Source organism: Microtus oregoni, unplaced genomic scaffold (genome assembly GCF_018167655.1).
Source record: "Microtus oregoni isolate MIOR12 unplaced genomic scaffold, Mior012 000061F_ref0000440, whole genome shotgun sequence".
In the NCBI taxonomy this organism is placed as follows: Eukaryota; Metazoa; Chordata; class Mammalia; order Rodentia; family Cricetidae; genus Microtus; species Microtus oregoni.
In genome coordinates, this window is record NW_024543871.1 from 9,649,625 (window position 1) to 9,667,119 (window position 17,495).

Sequence of the window (17,495 nt, forward strand, 5' to 3'; positions counted from 1 at the left end):
AGACCAGTGGCCTCCTGGAAAGCCCTTAGATGCTTAACGGAGCTCTAACGAACATAAACAAGGGACTTGCTTTCTTACAGACCCCTGGGAAGTGGCAGGTGGAATTACCTGAGCCATCGTTATCTGCTTCCTCCCGAGCTCGCCCCTCTACGGCCAGGCTCCGTGGTCAGGGCAGGCCGCGGGTGGAGAGGGAACCCCTGACCTCCGAGACCAACCTGTTTCTGGGGACCCGGGGGAACAAGGGAGCTGAGCACTCAGCCCATTACCCTGGGATGCAGGCGCACTTCCTCCTGCAGGGCGAAAGGGTGGGCGGGGCCGTGACCCAGGAGAGATCCCGCACCAGAGAAAAAGGGAGACCAGAAGCGGCCGCTCAAAAGACAGTTTTCACTGCACCACAGCTCGCCAACGTCGCTCTCTCGCTGTCTGCCGCTCCAAAGCACCGGACAAACGTACCCGCCGCGGGTTGGAGCACTGTGACGCACGCACGAGCTCACGCCGGACGCTCCCGCCACGTCTCGCGAGAGTATGGCCCCAGATCTCGCGTGAGTGACTCTGGGTTCCCCGGCTCAAAGTACCAAGCGCGGGTTTCCTAGGCGGGCGTTTCTGCTGTTGGCGTCTCCCTACAGGTAGGATTTGGAGGTAAGTGGAGGGCGGGTGCTCCGGGTCCGCGAGGGACGTCCCTGACCCCGCGTGACGCGGATGTTGTGTTGTACCTCTGTCCTGCCCTGACTCGGAGCATCAGAGCCAGCCTCCGGGGCCGCTTAATTACAGTTCTTCCAGTAGACACAGCCCCGGTTTCCACGTGGAAACGACCTCCACTCTCTTGGAGGCTTGGCGTTCTCGAGGTCAGTCAGTTAATCCAGTGTGTCTTTGCTGCAGTGCCACTGCAGTGGTCGGTTCCCATGAAATGCCAGTAGTACCCTATCTCCGCACACACGTGTCTCCGGACTCTTGACAGATGCTCTCAGAAGCAAAAATCGCATCTTGTTGAGAACCACAGAGTTTAATTTTATAGGAAAGAAAAACCCACTGTTTATGTGCTGTGAGAAAGATAAAGATGAGCCAAGTGCCCAGGATGCCTAGCTCAGATTATAAAGATCCGGTCGTGGTGGCTCGTCTGTAATGCCAACACTGGGAAGACTGAGACAGGAGTATTGCTTAAAGTTCGAGGTCAGTTTGGGCTATGATGTGCCTAAAGAAGAAAACGTAAATCTGGGACTGGGGAATGTAGCTCAATTGGTTAAGTACTCGCTTGTCATACACAGAGGCCTGGATTAAATTTCAGGCACTGCATTGAAAACCAAAAACCACAGTATTCGTGGAGGCAGAAGGATCAGAAGTTTAAGATTATCCTTCACTACATAGAGAGTTGGACACCAGTCTAGCATAAATGAGACCCTATACCAAAAAAGAAAAGAAATAAGGCTAATTGGAAAGAAAAGAAACCAGAATCCCCAGAAGCAAGAGTGAAAACCATTACAGCCAGTAATGATGACTAAGAAGTCTTGAGGACGGGATAGTTTAGCAAGAAAGCTGATTGCAGGTGGAAGTGATTGAGGACATCTCTATGGGGAAAGTGTGATTTTATTTTTCAGTGCCTTGACTGGTAGCATTTGGATAGTGAACAAAAAAAGATGAGCATCACAGGAAGGGGGGAATAGGCAGAGGACTAATGCCAGGGCTCACTTGGGGCCCTAGAGATTCTAGCCTGGCCCTGAGTTATGTGCTGGGGGTGTTAGGTATCTAAGGTCTATGAAGATGCTATTGGGTCATTGTTAAAGCTAACAGCACAAAGGAGTACAAAGAGTTTTGATGTGTAGCTGTACAAAAATAAAAGTTGAGGGGTGGCAAGAATATTTAGCAGACTATTGGAGTTGAACGAGCTTTGGTTTTTTTTTTCATTTTTTTGTTTGTTTTGGACAATTAAGAAGTTGGAGTGTAAATGATGAATTAAGGATGCACACAGAATTAGGGACAGCATTTAAGCGTGAAGGATCTTGAGTGGATATAGTCAAAGTGAGTTTGAAGTAAGTAGACTGGCCCACTCCAGCAGAAGTGAACAACAGGATTGAGAAGCAACATAGGGAACAATGTAGGAGGACCCATGTTGAATACTGGTACATGATTACATAGCTGAGAGGCATTAAAACTTTTGAGCAGAATAGTGAAATATATTCTAAAATGATGCTGATGTGTTATGAACACTGTTTTAAAATAGCATCAGTGCCCAAAGATATTTGAACTCTTCTCCACTGTCTTTGATCCCCAAATTAAAAAGAAGTAGATTTAGTGGTCTCTAAAAGTCAACCTACACTCACTTGGGAATGAGGGCATTGCTTCTGACTTTATAGGGCCATTTTCCCATTGGAGATCTGTCAGTAGTGTTCATATAGCTTCTCATTGCACCAGATATGTTCCGTGTGACACCAGTTTAGTTTTACAGCCCTTATTCATTTGTGGAACAAATGAAGTTACTGCTGTCAGGAGCACAGGGAAGTTTCTAGATACTGTAGAGAGATGTGCTATAAAAATGGATGGCTTTGAACTGGGGTGTGTGAATTTTATCTGTATTACCTGTAATTTAAAATGCATAACTTGGAAAGGATTTCTAAGTTCATCCTCCCACTTGCACTGACGGTCTAACACCATCATGCATTTTAGCGTCCTACTAACTGCAGATGACAGCTCTGGGTTTGTCCTCTAGAGCCATTTAGAATAAGTCTGTCAAGTCCAGAGTTAGCAAGTGCTTGGCCTCATGCACATTCTGTACCCATAGCTGCCATGAATAATTGATCCCAGTCATTCACTGCTGACCACACTGTTTCTCAGCACCAACTCCTGGCAGTCATACTATCTGATTAGGTTTCTGCCCCCATCCTAACCCCTCACTTTGAAATAGGGCCTCTCTGTGTAGACCTGGCTGTCCTCAGTCTCATGTGGATGGTTGTGTTGGCTTAAACTCACAGAGCTCCACCTGTGTCTGACTCCCAAGTGCTAGAATCAAAGGTATATGCCACCACACCCAGAAGTGGAAATATCTTTTATTCCTTAATTACCTGCTAATAAGCTCATAATAGCTGTCTTGTATTTGAATGTGGTAAGTTACCTTCAAGTGACTGAATAAGTGTTAGGCATGGTAGGTCAGGCCTACCATCTGAGCACTCAGGATACTGAAACAAGAGGATCATGAGTTCAGAGCTGATCTGGGCCACAGTAAGATCCTGTCTCCAAAATTAAAAATAAAATAAAACCTTATTGGTCCAAATGCCTATGTGGACTAGGTTAAGGTCATTCTCGAAATCTCCCTGGAGACATTGTACCATAAATTGACATAGACACTCAGTGTTCCTGGGTATTAATGCTAAGTCATCTGTAAGTCACCCCTTATTCAGCAAATAATGAGTGCTTGCTGGCCCTTTGGCACTGTTGTAACCCTGGGGATACCATAGAGAATAAGAACAGTGTGTCTGTTCTCATTGAGGGTGCCTTTCTATCACCAGTGCGTTCTTACATAGATACTAAAATAACCCAGAAAGTTTGCTACCCACCTGCTACATTTCCTTTGCAAAGCAGAACAGTTTGATGTTGTTTGTTATTAGTTTAAGCAGAGAATTTGCATGAATAATAACTCGTTTTAGTGGTGGTGGTTTTTTGTTTCATTTTGTTTTTTTTTAATTTATATTGAATGAGCTACTGTACAGAAAAGGGTCCTAGCATGGTATCTGACCAAAACCAGCCAGGCAATACCTATTTGTGTTGGTGTTTTTGTCTCTGGATATACCCGGTTATAGCTGAGGACATAACACTTTTACCTGTTTTTGAAAATAGGAATAACATTTACCTATCTCTTAGCATATAGAGCCTTTCTGTGCCTATGATTTCTTTATTGTCACGTAACAATAGATGTAGATTTGTTGCTCTAAGCTATATAATTTGCCAGGACCTGAAGACTTGTTTGAATTGAAATACCTAGGTCTTGAAGTTTGCATTCTGCCCAGCCTGGCTTGTTACTGAGAAGTCACGCTTTGTAACAGAAAATAGAAATTAAGCAGATTTTCATCTTCAATTATTTCAGTGTATACATAGTGCTAGAAGCCCTGCTTTTCCTAATGGTGACCTACAAAGGCATTTGCTTTTCTTAACATAGTTTACACACTTCAGTTCTTTTTGTTTGGTTTGGTTTTGGTTTTGATATTTCGAGACAGGATTTCTCTGTGTAACAGTCCTGGCTGTCCTGGAACTTGCTTTGTAGACCAGGCTGGCCTTGAACTCACTGAGATCCATCAGGCTCTGCCTCCCAAGCACTGGGATTAATAGTGTGTGCCACCACTGTCTGGTTTTGGTTCTTTTTTGATTTTGCTCTTTTCTGCTGTGTTGTCTTTGAATCCATGATCTGCCTGCCTTAGCTTCTCCAGTGCCAGGATTGCAGTGCCCGGCTTAATCTCTGTATTTGAGGTCAGCTTCAGGGGTCTCCAGGACATTGAAGAAAAGGAGCAGACACCAAGGGGAGGAGGGGTGCTGGAGAGATGGCTCAGAGGTTAAGAGCACTGGCTGCTTTTCCAGGGGTCCTGAGTTCAATTCCCAGCAACCACATGGTAGCTTACAGTACATGCCAGAACACTGCATACATAATAAATAAATAAATATTTTTCAAAAAAGAAAAGGAACAGACACATACATTGGTCAACATAGATACTTTTAAGCACAGCTGTTACTTTGTGCTTGTTTGTTTGTTAGTTCCCATTTTGAGATAAGATCTCACTACATAATCCAGGCTGGCCTCAGAGCCACAGTGGCTCTCCTGCTCCAGCCTCCCAAGTGCTGGGGAAACAGGCATGAGACAGCTTGTATTGTTTTATATGTTGGAACTCTAATTAGTAGTACTTGTTTTGTTGGTTGAGAAGGTGCAGAGGTTTTATAAAGTTTAGAATAGTTGATCTAAAGTTGAGCTATTCTGTATTAGAAGTGCTAGCCCCACACAGATACTTAGTTTAAACCAATAAATTAAAAATTCAGTTCTGCAGTTAAATTAGCTACATTTCAAATGCTTACTGGCTTCCATATTAGACTATATGGTTGTACAACATTTTTACTTTGGCAGAAAGTACATTAGTGTGGACAACATAGGTTTGTGTCACCTTTGCCCAGTGACACCTTTATCCAGTGCGAGGTAAGCCTGAGAATAGTTGCTAAAAGGTTGTAGGTGAGTCTGGATGCTGCTGCATGATTTCTCTTACATATGGGGTTTAGGTTGAATAACATTTGCACATAAAAGTAGAAGTGGGGACTATTTGAGAGAGCATATTAGTAAAAAGGAAGCAATGAGAAGGTGGTGAGGAAGTGGGGATGATTGAAGTGCATTGTGCATGCATGAGGATGTCCTAGGAAAGCCATTGTTTTGTGCATTTAATATGTTCCAAGGGAAGGAAGCTCCGTCTCACTGCCCAGATGGATAAGTTGTAAGAGAACCCTCATGTCTGTCTTTTGGTTCCTATTTTTATCTCATGCTATCCTTAGACACTTTGCTTCTTTAGCATCTGCACATCCCATAAAGGACCAAGTGTGGGGCATGATGTGGGTTATCTTTCTTGTGCATGCACTTCCTTCTGCTGCCTGCAGGCCCCCTCCTATGCTGTTGCTGCTTATATGTGTGCTGAGTAAAGCAAATCCTTCACTTGACCTACTGCAGACCTACAGCCTTGCAGCCTATTCTAGCAAGAATTCATGCTATAATTGTTTACTTGGTTCATATTCCAAGCTCTCTACCTTTCCTTTTCTCTGCAACTACTACCAAGTATCCCTAGCTTTGCATAGCTTTTCTGTCAGACCTGCTTATCTTTGTTACCCACTTTTATTTTTGGGCCCTTTTCTTATCTAAATACTTCTGGCTGTGTGTGCTAGATAGTCTCTGTTGCCGATGTTCAGCTCTTTCATTGAAGGGCAAAAGCAGTTTTTAGACCATAGTAAAAGAATGCCCGAGGTTAAATTTTTGCCTGCAATCTGCAAGTGTAGACCCCTGTCCCAGCTAATGTTCTAAATCTTAACTGTGTCCAAAGAGTCTCTTACTTGTCTCCCACAATCGTAGCCTCCCATTTTAAACTAAAAGTACTAACTTTGACTTGCTTTTTCCTTCATTAGGAAATACGTTTCAGATTTCTTTGGATTTCATTGATTTTTGTTCTGTGTGAATCAGCAAAAGACCCAGAGAGTCTTGGTGAGTTGTGATCTCTCATGTCCTTAGATATCCAGGAGGCTGGCTAGGGGTTGACTAGATCCCCACCCCAGGTTGAGGAGTTACTAGTTGTCACATCCTAGTGTTGTCAAATATTCTTGAATGTTATTCTAGATAACACTTAACCAAGCACTCATTGTTAGCCAGACATCCTCCTTTAGAATTTCATGCTTTACATATGTTGGACTGTGTAGGAAGCTTCCTACAAGTATCAGTAAAGTAGCTCTAATATTACCACTGTTGTATAGATGAGGCAACAGACACTGGCGCCTGTGGTCACATTGCAAGTAAGAGTCAGAGCCTGGCTTTCTCTAAATCCAAAGCCCTTGTACTGAAAGTACAAACATACTAAGATCCACCCATCTGCCAACCCAGCTTTCTGATAATTTATGTTGAAAGCCATGGAATAGAGCTGGTGCAGTCACTTGGCCACCAAACCTGACAACCTGAGTTTGATCCCTGGAACTCATGGAGAGAGATGACTGACTCCCATACACATGCAAGTCATGGCACGTGTGCACACACATCCAGACACACACACAATAAATAAATGTAAAATTTTTTATGTAAAACCATGGAATACTTGGTTTCTGCCCACCCTACCCAGTTTCTGTTAGTTTTGTTTGTTTTTGTTTTGAGATAGTCTCTCTCTTTTATGTAGCTCTGGCTGTCCTGGAACTTGCTATAAAGAAAATTTCTGGAAATCACAGAGATCTACCTGCCTTTCCCTACTGAGTGCTGAAATTGAAAAGGCTTGTCTACCATACCCAGTAATCTGTTTCCTAAATTAGTGTATTAGAGACACATAGGCCCTTGCCATTTAATTTGTAGCATACAAATTAAATTTTCTGATAGAAAGAAGACAAATGCACTGTATAATTTGTAAATAGATGGTACATTATCTCTTCTATGTAAAAATGGTCTGTGGTATAGCTGGGTTTTAGCTTCCTCTGAGGGGTACCTCCTGAACATTTCTGGGGCAGCTAATTATTTCCTTTGCCTTTTCTACTTTTTATTGTACTTAGCTAATCAACAACCTCTTTTAGTGTTTCCAGGTATTAATATGAACATTAACCAGTATAGTACAACTTAAGCTCAACATACTCCATCATATACAAAGACCCTTGAGTTGAATATTTCAAATTTTTCAATCATGAGAATACTTATGATATACTACAGGTTTCCTATTTTCCTTCAGAAGATACAGTACATAGTACATTGGGTTCTAAAGGACACATCACAGATATTTAATGTGTAGAAAGATATGTGCCTATGCTATATACCAGAAAGCAGACCATGTTGTCAAATTTAAGTAAGAAAACTTTTTTTAAAAAAAAGTAAGCCAGGGGGCTGGAGAGATGGCTCAGAGGTTAAGAGCATTGCCTGCTCTTCCAAAGGTCCTGAGTTCAATTCCCGGCAACCACATGGTGGCTCACAACCATCTATAATGGGGTCTGGTGCCCTCTTCTGGCCTTCAGGCATACACACAAGACAGAATATTGTATACATAATAAATAAATAAATATTTAAAAAAAAAAGTAAGCCAGGCGGTGATGATGCACATTTTTAATCCCAGCACTCGGGAGGCAGAGGCAGGCAGACATCTGTGAATTTAAGGCTAGCCTGGCCTATAGAGTGAGTTCCAGGACAGCTAGAGCTGTTACATAGACAAACCCTGTCTCGGAAAAAAAGGAAAACTAGAACTCTGTACTTTATGTTAATCATTTTAGGTCTTGGTATTGAGGACTAAAAATATTATTTAATTTGATTAGGAGTTTTTTATATTGAAGACAATGTCTGGAAGCTTCTACTTTGTAATTGTTGGCCACCATGATAATCCAGTTTTTGAAATGGAATTTTTGCCACCTGGGAAAGCAGAATCTAAAGTACGTATGCAATCTAAATTTCATAAGAATTTTTATGTTGTTTATAATGGTATGAAATAATAGTGTTTTAGAACTAAAATAGATCTAGAGAGATAAAGCCACTGAGATACAGCAACAATTAAATAAGGCTTTCTCTGGAGTTCCACGGACTGTTAGAAACCAGCTAGGGAAGAAATGTTGCCCACTATGAAATGCTTCTTAAGCATAAAGAAATGTACCCCACCTGTCAGGGGCCTGGAACAATTTTGTTGCCTCAAAATGCCACAGTAGTCCATTCAACAGCAAATCTTATTTTTCAGCAGAACAGACATAGATCAGTTTACACCTGAGGATTGCACTGCTTACATTGTCCCCATTCTGCTGGTACCCAGGCTATATCAGGAAACTCTAAAAGCAACAGCAGGGGTGACACTTTCTTGTGGGAATGGTTCCAGAGGAACAAACTTTGGTTCAAGAATATGATGCCCATCATTCAGAGTAAGCCAAGGAGTTGGTTTTTTAAAGTCATATATATATGTATGTGTGTGTGTGTGTGTGTGTGTGTGTGTGTATTACAATCTTAAGTAGGAGATACTTTTCAACTATTCAAATTGTACCAACAAAATAACAAAGAAATTTGTTTATGGTATTTTCTGCCAGTTATCGGTTCTGTTATTTCAAAGCTTTGTTTTTAGGAAAACACTTAAGCTTTGTTTCGAGGCAGTGGCAGCAATTGCCCTGTGCCAGTTGCCACTTAAATCTAGTTTCTGTGTACTCCAGAGACCTATTAGGTAGCAGCACATGAAAACACCTTCTAACTTGACATGGTCTTAGCACTCTCTTTGGCTGCCATTACCTTCTTAAAGCATCTCCAACTGGCCTCCAATTAATGGATGATTCTCTGTCCTCAACCTCCTTCATGCTGAGATTGCAGGTATAAGGCATCACACACAGCGAAACTTTTTCCGAGGACATCAAGAACACTGGACTAGAGGCCCACTCTACTCCAGAATCGCCTCGTGTTAACTAACCACATCTGCAGTGACCCTCTTTCTAAGTAAGGTCACATTCTGAGGACCATATGAGTTTCCTCAAGGAGAGACTAGCAGTGGCTCTCAGCCTTGCTAATGCTGCCACCCTTTAATACAGCTCCTTCAAGTTGTGGTGACCCCCAGCCATAAAACTATTTCATTGCTACTTCATAACTTTCATTTTGCTACTGTAATGTAAATATCTGATATGCAGATGATCTAAGAAGATCTCTGTGAAGGGCTTGTTCAGGTTGAAAACTGCTGCTCTATACTATATAGAGTCTATTTCATAGCAGGTAGCTTTTTGAGAAAAGCACTGTGAAAGAGAATTCTATAGGAGTAAGACTACATCCAGGTTGGGAATGTTCTCTACATTATAGTGAGTCATTCCCTACCTTCTTTTCAGTTAGGCCATTTTGCCCACGAAAAGAACACTCCTGATTGTGATAGGATTGTTTCTGCTGTTAACAGATGACAATTCACAGTTAAGGCTGAATATGACCTCCCCACCCCCAATCCCAGATCCCCAAACCATGTAAGCTCTTGTTCTGCAAGAGGCCTATCATAGGTCTTCACAACTGTCTTTACTGTTTCTGCTCAGGAAGCCTGGCTCTCCCTGTTGCCTCCAGCCCTTGAGGCCCCATATGCATGTTATCCCTTTGTAGCTTTCCTTGACATCCATTTTGATCTGGGAAAAGTGCCCTCTTTGATCCACATCTGCATCACTTTGTGTGTTTCTCTTCTAAAAAGATATGGGCTTCTGGAAAGTAGGCTCTGCCTTATTTTCCCCCTAAAAGTAGTAATCTCTTTACATATGATTAATTAGTTATAGAATTTGGTAATTGCCTTCTCCCAGCATTCAAAATATAATGTTTTAATAGTCAAGACTTTATTAATTGGCTCTTCCTGTTATGAGTGATAGATATCAAGATGATAAAAACATAATCTTTTATATCTCATGATACCAATACACATAGTAAATGCTAAGACTCCTCCCCTAAGAAAAATATGTATGTACAGAATGAAAACCAGGCATTACACCTGTATTCCTAGTACCTGGGAGGCTGAGGCAGGTTCAGGAGCTCCAGACCATTCTAGGCTACATAGTAAGGCCATATCTAAAACAAGAGAAAACACACACAATACACACAGATTGACAGAATTTCAGAATGAATTGTCTGTGGTACCAGTGCCATATGGAAATGTACATCTTTCTCCATTCTCTGTCATTTAGGATGATCACCGTCATCTGAACCAGTTTATAGCCCATGCTGCTCTTGACCTTGTGGATGAAAACATGTGGCTTTCTAATAACATGTACTTAAAAACTGTGGACAAATTCAATGAGTGGTTTGTATCGGCATTTGTCACTGCAGGACATATCCTTTCCTTATGTTATTGTTTGCTTTCTGTTGCTATTATAAACATCATGATCAAAACCAACTTCAAGAGGAAGGGGTTTATTTAGCTTGTACTTCTCAAACTACACTCCATTGTTGAGGGAAATCTGGGCAGGAACTGAAGCAGAGACCATAGAAGAATACCGAATGCTGGCTTGCTCAGGCTTATATTCATCTACCTTACTTATACAGCCTAGGCCCACCTGCCTATGGATGGTACTGCCTACAATGGACTCAGCCCTTCTACATCAGTTAGCAGTTAAGAAAATGCCCCTCAGACGTTACCACAAATACTTAGCCAAAGGCTGAGTTAGAAAACAAGAACTTGAAACGTAAAGGCAGTCTCTGATTTTGAAGACTTCTAAGAATCAGGCTGCCATGAAAATTTTTCACTTACATTTATTTTTTTTTGTAAACATGTTCAGCCAATAATTTTAAAACTAGGTTTATCTTAACCATACCAAGGGCTGTTTTACTTTATTTCCTAACTTTAAAAGAGTACACTCTCCTTAAGCTAAATTGACTTTAAGCCAGTTTATGTATTCAGCTTTGCCATCACAAAACACAGTTTATGTGACCAATGTGAAGGTTATCTTATCAGATGATTGTTTTTAATTTTTCATTTCTAGTAAAGATTGTGCCTTAATTTTTTCACATATGAGATTTATTATGCTTCATGATGTGAGGCAAGAAGATGGAATAAAGAACTTCTTTACTGATGTCTATGATTTGTATATAAAGGTATGGTATACTCTATAATTTAAAATAATCTGATTTTTTAAGTGAGAGGGCTAGAAACAGTCCAGATTAAGGCATAGAAGAACATTTCTCTTATCATTAGTAATTCTGCTTTAGTGTTGTCTAACATATGTTATGAAGTCCTTATATTAGCTAGGGAACTGATGGATTTTAGCTTTATGTTAAAGCAAAGTATTCAAACCCTAAATTAAAAGAATTATAAGGCACAGTGGCAGATGTCTGTAATCCCAGCACTTGAGAGGGTCATGAGTGTGAAGCCAGTTGGGCTACCCAAGAATTTGAAAGAAAAAAAATGACTTCCACTTAATAGCAGTATAGTGAGACTATTTTAACTGAACCTATTTGACATTTACCATTTGTTTACATAATCCAAAAGGCCATATAGATTAATCCACATAATGAATACAAGGTAGATTCAAGATCCATGTTAACGTATATAGGTCATATCAATCATACTACCATTGGTTAGCTGCGAGTACTTTTTTTTGTTTTTTTTTTGTTTTGTTTTGTTTTGTTTTTCGAGACAGGGTTTCTCTGTGGTTTTGGAGCCTGTCCTGGAACTAGCTCTTGTAGACCAGGCTGGTCTTGAACTCACAGAGATCCACCTGCCTCTGCCTCCCGAGTGCTGGGATTAAAGGCGTGCGCCACTACTGCCCGGCAGCTGCGAGTACTTTTCAAAACAAAAATACTGGAATACAGAATTCCTGAAGAGGTGCCAGGTAAGGTGATGCATGTCTATGATCCCAGCACTTGGGAGGTAGAAAGGGAAGACCAAGAATTCAGACCCAGTCTCAGATATTCGGTGAGTTTGAGGCTGCTTTGGATTGACCCTATCTCAGACAAACAGGTGTGATAGTTTACACCTAAATTCCAAGCCTTACCACACAGGAAGGATTACAGTGAGTTTACTGCTAATCTGTGTTAGAGTTCAAGGCCAGGCCAGGTTACAGAATGAGTTTGAAACTCTGTCTCCCAGAAAAATTTTCTTTAAGGAGGCATTTTGTTGTTTGTTTTTAAGATTATTGCTGATTTGCCTATTTGTGGGGGCTGGGGAGAGGTGGCACCTGCCATGGTTTACATAATGGAGAGAGTTCAAGGTAGCTTGCAGAAATCAACTCTCTTTTCACCACTCGTGTCCTGGGGATAGAAGCCTGGTTGTCAGCTTGCCTTTAGGCACTGAGCCATTTTATTTTATTTTATTTTTGAGATAGTCTCCTGTAGCCCTACCTGGCCCTGAACTCACTGTGCTGCTAAAGCTAGCCTTGAATCCTGATCCTCCTGCACCTCCCATATGCAGAAATTGCAAGGGTATGCACCCACACCTGGCTAAGATGTTAAAATTTCACAGTGGGTGTCCTTTGAGAAGCCCACACAAATGCCATGGGTGTGCCTTACTTCCTGGGTGTCTCTTTCTCCTTAGCCCTCATGATTACAGTCTATATTTAAGTTCCCTTTTAACATCCCAATTCTGTTTCTAAAAAAAAATAATAGAACACTTTCAATGAGAATTAAAAATGAGACCCAGACTTTTGTCTTTGCTAAATTTTAACTGAAAATGTAAATTTCTTTAGCAACTGTAATTCATGAGCCTCTTTGCTTTAAGAGGCTTACTAATACCTTCTTTTCTAGTTTGCAATGAATCCATTTTATGAACCCAATTCTCCTATTCGATCAAGTGCATTTGACAGGAAAGTCCAATTTCTTGGGAAGAAACACCTTTTAAGCTAAATGGAGAAAAACTCTGAAATAAACAGTATCACTGTCGTGGGCTATACTCAGGAATGTGTGCGCTGTAAGTAATTTGAAACAGCCTAGTACTTAAAATTGTACATTGTTTTCATGTTGATTATCAGCATTAATATTTGCTTGTCGAGTGTTATTTATAAAGAATTCTTTACCAGTAATTTAAACATTTTTATTTAAAAGCTTGAGAATGAACTTTTGCCTTTCCTGATTGAGATAATTTGATCTTAACTTATTAAATTCAAAAGCAAATGTCATACTTAATATTTGTTAGACTTAAAACTAAAAGCTTCTGCAGACATGAATGAAATTGAGTTATTAATACTTTTAGAGATAGTCTTTTTAAATGCATAATACACTACAGTACCAAGAAGCTGAAGCAGAAAGCCTCTGCCATACCAAGTGTTCCATGCCTACCTGCCTGTCGGGCTGAGAATAGTGATCGTGCTATGACTCTCTAGCCTAGACCCGTGTACACTGCATCAGTTACAGGCCACTGCAAAATGTATTCCCTCTGTTACCTTATATTCCTGTTTCCTTTCTCTTAATAAACTAAAAGTTGAATGTACTTGTATCTGTACTTAAAAATGTAATAGAGCTTTGGTATTACTAATAAAAGCCTGAGTTACACTGACATTTGTACTTAGCCTTTTAGACAGTATACAGAGCGGGAGGTGGCAGGTGTGGCTTCTATGAGAAATTGGTTTGATTTTACAATAGTATATATGCATGGAAAATCAAGTAAACCAACTTTCCATGTATACACTGGGAGACTTTTCCATTCTCATTTTTGAGTAAGCAGTTCTAAGTCTTCTTGGATCTTTTTGTGAAGTTGTTACCATCGCTCTTTGAGTTCTTAAATAAAAACTTACATTCAAGATTGTAGTAGTTAGATGCCTATTTCTAAAATCCAGCCCAACACCAATACTTTTTAAATCCCATTTCCCTACTGATGTCTGAAAACTAATGTGGTAGGTACATCTCACCCACAGATCACCTCTCAACTAGCTGTCAAAGGCACAAGAGGTGTTACTCAGTAGTTAAGAGTATCTTCTGTTCTTGCAAATGACCCAGGTTGGCTTCCCAGTACCTAGGTGGAGCAGTTCTAGAAGGATCCAGTGACTCTGGCCTCCTTGAACACCTGTACTTACAGGTACATACTATTAAAAATATTTTTTTAAAAATTTGAACAATGCTAATAGGAGAGACCCAAATATGTACTTATCATGTACCACTTGTTTCACCCTCAGTGAGCACAGAAGCCACACCCAGGAAGGTGCTATAATTCCAGACAACCAAACAGCATCATATTATAGCATGAAGTCAGGGTGAGACTTGGTTTCTAGCCCCAGAGAGCAAAAAGGTACCTTGCAAAGAGCCTTCCTTTTCTTCAGGCTTAGGAGGGCAAGATGGGAGCTAGGACCATTCACTTTGTGTGAGTATATTGCCAAATTTAAGTACAAATTTTCAGTGTGACTGTCAAGTAGCTCAAGGGGAAGGAAGTCCAGCAATGACTGAGACTTCAGTGTTCAAACAGAAAAACTGCATTCCAGCCATGGAGCCGGAACCTGTGTAAGGGGTAAAAGCATTAACCTTATCTGACAAAGCTTAGATCTGATAGGTGATGTCCCTACCAGATGTGAAATTTTATGTTGGCACAAAATTTATAGTATACATTATACTCCAAAGGAGATCCAGATAAAAATACACAAACCTGTTTGTGTCCTTTCTGTAGCTGGAAATCCCTAGGGTACATCACTCAGTATCACCCATGTTTTTGTTATTTCTCATATATAGGCATCATTATGTCTTTGTCCGTGCTACTACCTGTGGCTTTTTAAAGCTTTTTATTCATTTGTGTATGAAGTTTGGAGGGAGAGTACATGTGCCATGGCACAGGGTTTCTCTTTGTAACAGTCCTGGAACTCACTTTGTAGACCAGACTGGCCTTGAACTCACAGAGAATCTGCCTGCCTCTGCTCCTCAATGCTGGAATTAAAGGCAGAGCCACCAACACCTGGGGTGTTTTAATTTTTAAGACTCTCATACTTCCTAGACAGTCCATATCATCTCAGAAACCACAGACTGGCTAGACTTCCCCTTTTACTAGGAACTTGTATTGGTCCATTTTTTTCTATTTAACACTTTACTGCTGTTGGAGAGAACATGGATCATAGTGTTATTAATATGGAAAGTTAGTGTAGAGATTAAGACAGTTTAAAGACAAGGAACATCTGGGATGTTTTCATTTCAACTACAAAGCTTCTCAGAAGGGTAAAAAGAGCATAAATATTTCTACTCAAATAGCCAAATGCAGCTTATCTGTTTTCCAAATTCAGTATGTGCCTCTTAGAACAGAATTTAATCAGACCGCTTTGTTCCTACACAGCTTACCCTTAGCTAACTATGACTCCTGTAATGAAAGTCAAACACCATATGGTGACTGCCAACAGGGCCTCCCTCTGCAGGAGCAGTGAAGTACAAGTTCGACACAGTTCCCTCTATCTGCTTTCTTCCTGGGCAGCTGCTTGTCACTTCCACCGCCATACATAACCTGCTTGGTTTCCCATCTTGTGCTTTTCTGCTTTGTCCATCTTTGTCTAGGTAATGCCAGCCAGCCATCACTGCACCCGACTTTATTCAAACAAAAGAAAAACTCTACCTTCAGCTACCTTTTCATTCAATGTTAGCTATAGTTTAATGCCAAGGCTAGCCCTTAAGATTTTGTTCTCCTCTTCCTCATGGTTTATACAGTTGGAGCATATGTAATTATGTTAGCCAGTATTCACTTACTTCTTTAACACAGTGTGAAGCTGGGTACTCTTTCTCCAGATATAAAACTTTTCTTTTATCACTGCTTGCTCTAACCTTTTGAAAGCTGACTTTGAAAACCAACTAGTATAACCTTCAGTAGTAAACTGAAAGTTATGAATAGTTTTTAAAGTTAAAATGAGGTGGGGTTTTGCATACCTGGAATCCTGGTATCTAGAGATAAAAGCTAAGTCAGGGCTTTAATGCCAACTTTAGCTACAAGAGATCCTGTATCATCAAACAAAAGCAAAAACACTAAGACATTCTATCTACAAATAAAAATACTGCATGGTCACTACATGGTGAACTCAGCAGCTATGATTACTGCATAAAATTTGGTCTGTTGACAATCCATTAAAGAGGGACTCATGAGCCCCACCCCTCCCTGAGATTCTGTAGGCAGTTAATGATTCCTTGGGGAAGAGGAGTCATATTTCTCAGTTGTATAGGCACTGGTAAAGTTGCCCATGATAATGTAAATAGCTATGTTCAAGAAAGTAGCCCTAAATGTTTGTTCACGCACTCGCTTGTGCATGTGTCTGTGTGTAGTAAAAGATGAATAGGCTGAGTTATGTCCCCCAAAATTTATGTTGAAACCTTAACCTCCAAAACCTGTGATGGTGTTACCAACTTAACACATCTAAAAATTATATGAGAAGTCTTAATAGCATATCACCTTATGTTGAAGTGAGAAGACTCACCCACCCACTGTAGGCAGCAGCACCATTCCCTAGGCAAGGATTCACTCAACACTGGTGTGGGGTTCCCAGGAAACTCAGGAGAAATAGCTATGGCTGTATTCTCCTTCATATCTATAATAAAATCCTTCTCAATCATACCTTGGATTGGTCATGTCCTCATTTCATTCACCAGGTGCTCATAACCCAAGAGGGCCATATATGAGCTCCCTTCCAGGGATTTAGCCTCTCCTAACAGAACCAAGCTGCTGATTCGACTTTTCTATATATGTGGACCATTTACTTCTGCTGATTTCTGCCACCTACCATATTTGATTCCAAATTCTAGAGACTACCTCTTCAGCCATGTTTTCAACTAGCATGCATATTTTCATTGCTCTTTCCTGACTGTTCTCTGAAGCTCCTGCCAACTGACTTTCCTGCCATGATGAACTACAGCCTAGAACTGTGAGTCAGAATAAACCTTTTCTCTTTTCAGTTGCTTTTGTTAGAATATTTAATCACAGCAACAGAAAAATTAAAAAAGACAACCTCGAAATGTGACTACCTTTGAAGAACTGATTAGGCCATTTGGGTGGGGATCAATACAACCCTTTTTTGTATTGAGACACGGTTTCTCTGTAGCCCTGGTTTTCCTGGAACTCACTCTGTAGACCAGGCTGGTCTCAAACTCAACTGAAATCCACTTGCCTCTGCCTCCTAAGTGCTGGGATTAAAGTCCTGTGCCACCACTGCTGAATACAGCTCTTAACAGAGGATCAGGAGTTCAAGGCCAGCCTAGAATATGTGAAACTATCTCTAAATCTATCCTCCATCCAGCTACATGTACGTATGTACCAACATAAATATGTGTACAGTTTGAATTGCTCCAAATTTAAAGTGTTCCCATATGGCAAAAACTGTCCCTATTACGAAGTTACTTTCAAAAACTTAAACTTACTGCAATGATTTGTTTC

The 17,495-nt window shown here is 40.7% G+C and overlaps 2 protein-coding genes across 6 annotated transcripts in view; one reads left to right on the forward strand and one right to left on the reverse strand.

Annotated features, from left to right (window-relative positions):
- Positions 1 to 463, reverse strand: part of Ofd1 (OFD1 centriole and centriolar satellite protein) — a 48,424-nt gene extending 47,961 nt beyond the window's left edge. For 2 of the 5 annotated variants that reach the window (XM_041639982.1, XM_041639978.1), the window contains exon 1: positions 109 to 392. In XM_041639982.1, the coding sequence (XP_041495916.1) occupies positions 109 to 117 (9 nt within the window). In that variant the 5' untranslated portion in view covers positions 118 to 392. Of the gene's footprint in view, positions 1 to 108 lie in introns of all 5 variants that reach the window. The other 3 variants (XM_041639983.1, XM_041639981.1, XM_041639979.1) reach the window with 3 other exon arrangements.
- On the forward strand, positions 455 to 16,684 carry Trappc2 (trafficking protein particle complex subunit 2). Its single transcript, XM_041639984.1, has 6 exons — positions 455 to 626; positions 6,139 to 6,214; positions 8,005 to 8,118; positions 10,363 to 10,507; positions 11,184 to 11,269; positions 12,917 to 16,684. The coding sequence occupies exons 3-6, from the start codon at positions 8,026 to 8,028 to the stop codon at positions 13,013 to 13,015; spliced, it is 423 nt and encodes a 140-aa protein (XP_041495918.1). The 5' UTR covers positions 455 to 626; positions 6,139 to 6,214; positions 8,005 to 8,025; the 3' UTR covers positions 13,016 to 16,684.
- Positions 16,685 to 17,495: the final 811 nt, after the last annotated feature.